Source organism: Notothenia coriiceps, unplaced genomic scaffold (genome assembly GCF_000735185.1).
Source record: "Notothenia coriiceps isolate Sejong01 unplaced genomic scaffold, NC01 NC01_scaffold00022303, whole genome shotgun sequence".
Classification (NCBI taxonomy): Eukaryota; Metazoa; Chordata; class Actinopteri; order Perciformes; family Nototheniidae; genus Notothenia; species Notothenia coriiceps.
The window spans coordinates 83,223-91,502 of NW_011355004.1; the positions used below are offsets into that span (position 1 = coordinate 83,223).

The 8,280-nt window shown below is 42.3% G+C and overlaps 1 protein-coding gene across 2 annotated transcripts in view; it reads left to right on the top strand.

Moving 5' to 3' along the window:
- The first annotated feature begins 2,324 nt into the window (after positions 1-2,324).
- Positions 2,325-8,280, top strand: part of bmp6 (bone morphogenetic protein 6) — a 43,729-nt gene continuing 37,773 nt past the window's right edge. For both annotated transcript variants that reach the window (XM_010780966.1, XM_010780967.1), the window contains exon 1: positions 2,325-3,205. In XM_010780966.1, the coding sequence (XP_010779268.1) occupies positions 2,797-3,205 (409 nt within the window). In that variant the 5' untranslated portion in view covers positions 2,325-2,796. The remainder of the gene's footprint in view (positions 3,206-8,280) is intronic.

Genomic DNA, 8,280 nt, shown 5'->3' on the forward strand with positions numbered 1-8,280 from the left:
TGTGTGTGTGTGTGTGTGTGTGTGTGTGTGTGTGTGTGTGTGTGTGTGAAAAAAAACCACGCGTTCAAGAATCTCTGTGTGCGCAATTTTCTGTGAACTCTTTTCTGACCTTTTAATGCTCATTAATAAAAAATGTCTCACAGGAAAAGGGAGAACTAAAACCAAGATGTATGGGGATGTGTGTGTGAGTAAAAGAGATACAGACAGACAAAGACCTCATTAGGTTTAGGAGGTGTCCTGTCTAGACAGTGTGATGACAGGACACAGAACCTCTGTTTAATGTTTCCTCCTCCTCCCTCGACTTCCAACTCACCCAACACACACACACACACACACACACACACACACACACACACACATATCACCTGCTCTGCCTCCGGGGATCCACACACACACGGTTGCTTAATGTCAAGCAAAATGTTAAGGACATATAGAAGTATTTAAGTGCTTTTTCTGTGACAAAGTCCTGCAGCCTCTTTATCACAGGAATGTCGTGATAGCACTGAAGAGCACCAACGAAGAAGAAGCTGTGGATGTCTTTGTGCTAGCTTGTTTGTTTAGTATGAGGCATGCCCAAAAGTTAATGCCCAATTATGTGTTTAAAACATGGATTTAGTGCTTTTTTTGTCAATGTGAGTTGTTAAAGAATAATCTTTTTCTTTTTATAGTTTTATCTGCAAAATTACAATTTCCCTCTGAGTTTGTGCCCAAAAAGGAACTTGAGGAAACGAACCATTCACTCTATATTTTGCCAATAGAAGAAGCTTGAACTTGTAGGGTAACTGAATGTGTTCTCCATTAGGAATAATCTCTCATTAAAGTAAATGGGTGTTTTGAGTCCAAGAAAAACTAAAGAATATGATAAATGACATCCTGGAGATGTCTTATTCTAGTTAGGCCTCGTCAGTTTCTGTTATTTTAGAGTTGAATCTGTCGTTTACCTCTCCAACACACACACGGGCAAACAGGTAAATGCATTATTCTTCCCAAAACTCTTTATTATCATCTTCTTGTACTGACAGGATTTCTGCTTGGTAAATAGGGAAAACAACGTTTTAAAATCTAAATCTCATCTGCTTTGCTACGCCCTACAAAATACTTGCCAGAATTTTAAATAAAAGCCTACATGTGTTTTTAAATGAATGGACAAAAACATGCAAGACAATAGCTGTTCCTTTTTTTGACGTGCTGTTCAGTTATTTATGTAAAGTTGCATGACATTTGGTTTTAGCTTTATGAGAGTGAGATGTTTATAGTTGGGGCTACCCGGCTGTGTGTGTGTGTTTGGTGCTGGTATGTGTAGCTTTGATGCTGGTTCTCACTCTTCACATGCAGATAAGATAGGCTCTGGCAGCAGCAGTAGTAGCAGAGACACCGAGAGATATGGACACCTTTGGACCTTATCACCAGGACCATCACTGTCTGAAGGGCCATGAAGACACAACACAGGTTAGGGTGAGAGGAATGATGGGAGGAAGAGGGAGGAGAAAGGGACATGAGCATTTCATGAAGAGGATTCTAGGACATATGTTCTTCCTTCTATTATAATTATTTAAAAATATGTTTAAACCTGTAGCATGCAAGGCGTTTAACAGCAGGCATTTTACTAATTGTTGCAATCTGTTCATATTCAACAAAAAAGCAGAAAGCAGTGACTTCAAGGTGCAGCTGGTTTAGATTTAAAATGTGATGTTATTCAATTAATTAGAATACTTAAGACGTTTATTTCTATAGTGTTTAAAGGAGATTGGATCACTTCTCCTTGAGTTGCTGTGCGTAATTGCCTGCTGTTTCCAACTCCATCGTCAGGGGTCGTGCCTCAACTGGGCAACATTTATTCTGCTTCAGCGGACACGCACCTTCATTCTGGACGTGTGTGAAGATATAATTCACGCCTCATTAAAGCTGAAGTCATTAAATTAGCCCACGTTATTGTAAATCACTTGAAAGACTTCCTGTAAAGTGCAACTACAAAACCTTATGAAACAAATGAAGTTATACCCAAATACTACTCATAAGGCGCAAAAATAAATTGAGAAATATCACAACTAGTTTTAACTATGTCTGAGAGGCTGAAAAATCATGTTAGAGGAACATTATGATGAATTAATGCAAAGGTATTTTATTAGAGTAGACAGGCTGTCATTCTGACGCGAACAAAATATGGAAATGTGATGTTAAGTTGTCCTTTCTAGCTGAAGAGCTCCACCTCTGGCTCAGTGCGCGCGGAGTGGGCGGTTTCAGAACATACACACGTACGTACACGCGCGCGCACGCATAATATGGACTGCAACCTGCTGATTCCAGTTAGACTCTCATACAGCCTGTAGGAGCACCGTCACTGAGAACACTTCCACTATTAAAGGGCAACTCTAATCAGTGCGCAACATTGGAAACTTTTATATTTCGGAGTAAATAATCCTCTAAAGTGAAATGGCTTCTTTCAGAGGACTTATGTTGGTGAACTGTGTATCAAACGGTGTCTTTTAGACGACTAACCGGAGCGCTCAGAATAAAGTTTCTCATGGTGCATTTTATCCTGAGGCAGCACAGCGCGCTACGGGACTCAGAAATGAAAGCAGCAGCGACACTATTCTGCCCATTTCTCTTTAGGAAGTATTTCAAATGGCTTGATTCACGAGTCTTTCCTCGCTTTTGATCTGTGGCTGCGACAGATAACCGTGCACTTCGGACGGACTTTGGTTACCATTACGCCTATATTTCACATTTGGATAAGCGACTGAAGCTCCAAGCCAGACACACTTGGGACTCGGGACAGCACCGCGGGACTACACGATGAGCAGCTGCTGGCTTGCCTTGGTCGGATTGTGGTGGAGCGCTTGTTACTGCATGTTCCTGGTCTCGGGGAGTAATTATTCACTGGATGGAAACAACGAGGTGCACCAGGGTTTCATCCACCGGCGGCTGCGGACGCACGAGAAGAGGGAGATGCAGAAGGAGATCCTGTCCATCCTCGGGCTGCCGCACAGACCGAGACCGCATCTGTCACACGGGAAGTACAACTCCGCTCCACTTTTCATGTTGGACTTATACAACACCATATCTAACGAAGAGAAAAGCCAGGTGGAAGGCATGCTAGACAGATACCAGTCCATGCGAACCACCCAGAGTCCTCCTCTGGCCACATATCAAGAAACTGCCTTTCTAAACGATGCAGATATGGTGATGAGCTTCGTAAATCTAGGTGAGTTCCTTGAAACTATTTTTACTTTAACTTTTCTTTGGTGCTTAATAAGGCTCTAAATGTTTTTTTATTGGTAAAGTTGTTAGACAGATACATTCAATATTAAAATCTAAATTGTCCAAATGAAATTAAGCCTGAACAGGTGTTTGGCACAAGCAAGATTAAAGTGCAGGCTCACTATAGGAACAATATTATTACGACAAAAAGTTGTAAATAATGGGATGATGGCGCATGAATACGGCTCTTACTTCTCTTAACATAGTTTTTTTTCACCTGTGCCCTTAGACCCCTGGAGTTTATTTGAAACCAAACCTACATTTTATTCCAAACACGGGACGCTATCACACCAGACGCACAGTACGCACGTTCAGTAAGGGATCCAGGACTTGCTCATTGCGTGAACCACACAGACTCCCTCTTCTCCTCTCTGCCTAAGACAATCTGATGAGGCTTGTATTGTTTAGGAGTGATTTATTGTTACACCTCGTCCTCTCTCCGGGTAGATTGGCCCTCCTCGGCTCATTTAGAGGACTGACATTCTGTGGTCAGTGTTCCTGTTCAATCTACTCCATGATTTATGTGTTCGCGGGGAAAATAGACCTATCCTCAACAAAACATCAACCAACACCGCTGGTATTTGTATATAGGCGCTATTCCTGCTGTTGACCTCCAGCTCAGAGAGCTGCGGTTTCTGTGCGTAAACTGCGTCGCATTGTTTGTGTTACCCAAACTGATTTGTCTTTAATTAGCTCCAGTGACGATAAAGAGGGACACTTTAATCATAACGAGTTTGGAACATAAAAGCCAAAAGGCCTTCCTTCCATTAGCAGCTCCAGTGTTTACTGGGAGACTCTAAACAGAGCGCCTGAAGATAAACAGAGGCGCTGCCAGAGTCAGGCTCTGCTGGACAAGTAGGCTTAAATCCAGATGGATTGTCATTCTTCTTGGGAACTAAGGGCATTGTCATGATCTGGCCATGAGAACAGTGAGGATGTTTCACTGCTGAAGAATGCAGTTTTCTATTACTCAGGCTCCTATTGAAACAGGAAATCCTTCACATATTTTATCCCTCACCTTTATAAACAATTTAACAATGTATCAGTACCACACATGAAGAGGAACATTAATATGTGGAGGAAAAAAAGGCAAATGGTTCTCTACTTATTGGTCCTGTGAGTATTGGTGTTGCAACATGCAGTGATGAAAACCAGATACTCAGACGGAAGGAGGCAGAGGCTTTGGTCTCAAATATCGAAGCCCCTCTGTTGGCTTCTGTGTGGGAGTGTGATGGTGGCGGCGTGGTGCTTGTGTGTCTGTGGTTTTGGTATTCCTGTGCTGTATCAGTTTGGGTTTATACTGCGTTGTTGCACATCTGGCTCTCCACTTTGATTAATCGCGTCCTGTGCATCTTTTGCCGATTCCCTCAGATTTCTGCGGTGACCAGGGATTAGGTTGCCATCTCCTCCAGCCGTACACAGAGTCCTAACCGCCCTGGAGGAGGGACGGCTTCCTCCCTGAATGTGATTGTAATTAATGTTGGACAGGCCAAGGCTCTCCATCTGCTTTGCAAATAAGGTCTTGCACGACTACCGTGTGTCATCGCCATCCGATTAGTTTTTAATGCGTCTCCTGCTCGATTGGAGCGGTTTGTGCGGATCGACTAAGAAAGCTACAGTAGGAAAAGGCCAGAAGCCCTCCTGGGTGGTCCTCTTGTTTTTAAAACAAGCCTAAAGATCTGGATATCATGTGTGGACAAAGTGAAACTACAAATTAGAATCAAGATACATGAAAGGAAGCGAAGCGAAGAAGCCAAACAATCTGTCTGAAACAATTTGAAAAATATGGGGCAGGATGAACAGACGGCACCTTACCTGCGTGATCTGTGTTTGTGAAGCCAAAGCAAAGAAGAATGCAGCAGCTCCGTTCACAATGATCATCTCATTAAAACCTCTCACAGTTTTACATCGGCAAATCCTCCCTGTGTTGTAGATGTGAGAATCTTCGACTTTTAAAACTGACCCACGGCAAATAAAACGATGACAGTGATTTAAGTTTCGGCGTGAACTGATGTCTTTCACAGCCAGCTGCAGCAGTAGCACAGATAGAGAGCTCAGGGGGGATTCCCTTGGGGTTCGGACAGATTTAAGAGCCCCTGTGTTACATCCAGTCTCAAGTGCTCTCTGCGAACCATATGCCTCTTTCTCCCCCCCCTGCATGATTCATGAAGACGTCTTGTTCAGGCATCCATTCTCCTTAGCTTTCATCACTTGTTCAGAATGACCCATTGAAAAGGAGCAAGTGGTGGAAAACTTCACATCGGGGGACGAGAAGCATATTTTCCAGTTCCTTTTTTTATCTTCTTTCCTATAAAAGCACCTTCATCACTGTTTGCCTTGCGGACGTCCTGCTTTCCACTGAGGTCTATTGAAGTGACACTGTGTGCTGAATGACTCATGCTGTCTGACACACTACAGCTCCAAACATGTCCTGTTGCACTGCAGGGTCCCCTCGTAATGGCAGCGGTCACTGTTAGAAGTTTTAGACCTCTAGCAGTGCTATGGAGTGTTTTTTCTATGAGTCCCTGTTTTGATTATCTCAGGCGTACGCCACGTGAGTGATGCCATACACATTCCTGTCAATGGTTTCACACTATTCCACTGATAAACAGGTTGCGGTAATTTTCCGATATCTGTGCGACTAGCAAAAGCCGCAGGAAGAGTGCAAGGTATAAACATGGATGTAAACAATACAGGGTTTACATTTTGGGAATTCTGCTTTGTGAGAAATTAAATGAAAAGCATGTGTTTTCATGAGAAACACTGGATGTATACATCTTTTGGTTGTTTACAAGAAATCTGGTAAAGAAGACTGTGTGCAGTTTCAAGTACAAATGCATCTTTTTTTTAATATTTATATTTGGTGAGAACTCCAGTTAAAACATCTTTAGTGGAAAAAGGATGACCGATCCTCTTTGCCAGTTGCCAGTCTCTGGTCACAGACCTATAAATCTCTCACAAGGTAATATATTGCTGAGTGAGTGGGCAGACACTGCAAATATTGGTAAGGTGCATCCCAGTGCAAAACAAATAAATGACTTCATTACTCTCTCAATTAATGAGAGTTGACATATTGCTGAAAAAATATCTACCGCCACCGCGAGGGCTATAATAACCAGCAAGGGAAAATGTGCTATTCCTATCAGACCTGGTTCTTGTGGTTGTGTCAAGGATGCACAGAAATGGCTTCGGTTTCACGGGTCAGAGAACAGGAACTCAAAATGTTGTTCCTGTGTCATCTGCATTTAACTGTGACGAGTTTGCTTGCTGCTGCTCTCCAATGCCAGCCAGAGAGACAGGTGTGGAGGCCTCCCTGAGTCTGGCTAAAGCTCACATTGCTCGTTGGCTCTCATTTAAATCCATTCATTATTTAAAGTCAATCTTTATTCTACTGTTCATGCAGATTTAAATAGCTTTCATGATTAACAGGTGTCCTTGTGTTTTTGTCTTGGTTTTCCCATGCTGTATGCATTAATACGGGTGTCTACTCCAATCAATAGCATGGGTTTTATAGACCTGAAGCTGTTTGTTAATGACTTAAAAGCCTTTTTAAGTTTGCAATTTATATATAAATCTAACCTTGACTACAATTGATCTGTGTTGATTATGATCAAGACAAAATGTTTGTTTGTTTTAACAGCCCCTCACTTCGTTCTCACTCATACAGATCATTCAGTAGCTGAACTAACCAGGGATCAGAAACGCTTCATTCAAAGAGAATGGCAGCTGATTTCAGGGTCACTTCAATTGTTATAATCACAGTCAACAGGTGCTTTCCACAAAGAGATTTACATTTGAAGCCGTCCCAAAGGCTTTTGTGTTACCAGAAAGCCAAAAAAAACATTTAAAAACTGCTCCAGTGTCTTAAAGGTTAATCACACATGCCTTCTAGCTCAAATATTATACGATTATGTTATGCTTTCTTTCACTTGTCTGTCATCACTGCTGCTCTCCTTTTCTTATTCTCTTGTCTGTCTCTGCACACCTCATTGCATAGCTATAGCTGAGCTGTCACTACAGCTCTTACCTAAGTCAACAGCCAAGCTTTCTACTAGCCTACCTCCCACACGTTAAAAGCAAACAAGCCAGAGAGCCTTAAGAAGTGGGTTTTCAGGAGATTAGCCGGGTCCAGACAGCCCAGGGCTTATTCTGAAAAGAAGTACCCTTATTAAGCGGCTGTTTTCCCTGTCTTATGATGCATGGCTGCATTTCTCAGCGCCTTAGCTCAGGTAAGCCACTTCCTTTGCTGCAAAACGTGTCCCAAAGCCCCAGCATGATCAAATAATTAGTCAGCCTCCATCAAAGAGTCAGTTGTTTGATGCAGAAGGGAGCTTTGGAAAAATGTCACTAAACCGCTTTAAAACACTTCCTGCAAAGATTTGGAGAACAGAACCGAGGACCACCCGTCACTTCGCCTCAACTTTCAGCATATCGTAAACAATATTAGCAAGAAGTTTAAGTGAGGAATTCAAGATATGCTGCAGCGGAATAAATAAACTTTTCAGAGACATAAACTTGGCAGTTAAAACCCACTTGCGATGGTGAGAAAAATGATGTTAACAAACTACAAACCTCTGTGTTTGTTTTCATCTGTTTACAGAATCAGATATTTCACTGCCGCTACAAGCACACTTGAACTTGCAGTGATGTTCAAGAACGGCCCAAGATATACAAATAATTCTGCTTATTGGGTTACATTGTTTTAAAGTGCTTCCTTTTTCTCCTATTTTGATTGTATTGGTTTGCCAAGCCTTTTGGCAAAACACACAGCCGACTCGAGAAACAAAGAGTGTTGATGGTGGAAACATCTCCGGTTAACCTGATTATGCATTTTCCAGTCCAGCTTCATGTCTGCCGTAAAAGACGAGGTGTTACAGGACAACTCTATTGTCCATCTTAGTTTTCGCCACAGACCTTACATTGTGTATGAGTGTGTATATCCTTGGCAGCTAGCTTTTTTTGTGAGTGTGTGTATACATAGATGGAGATGTACACACACTGTTGACTGCCAAGGCACAC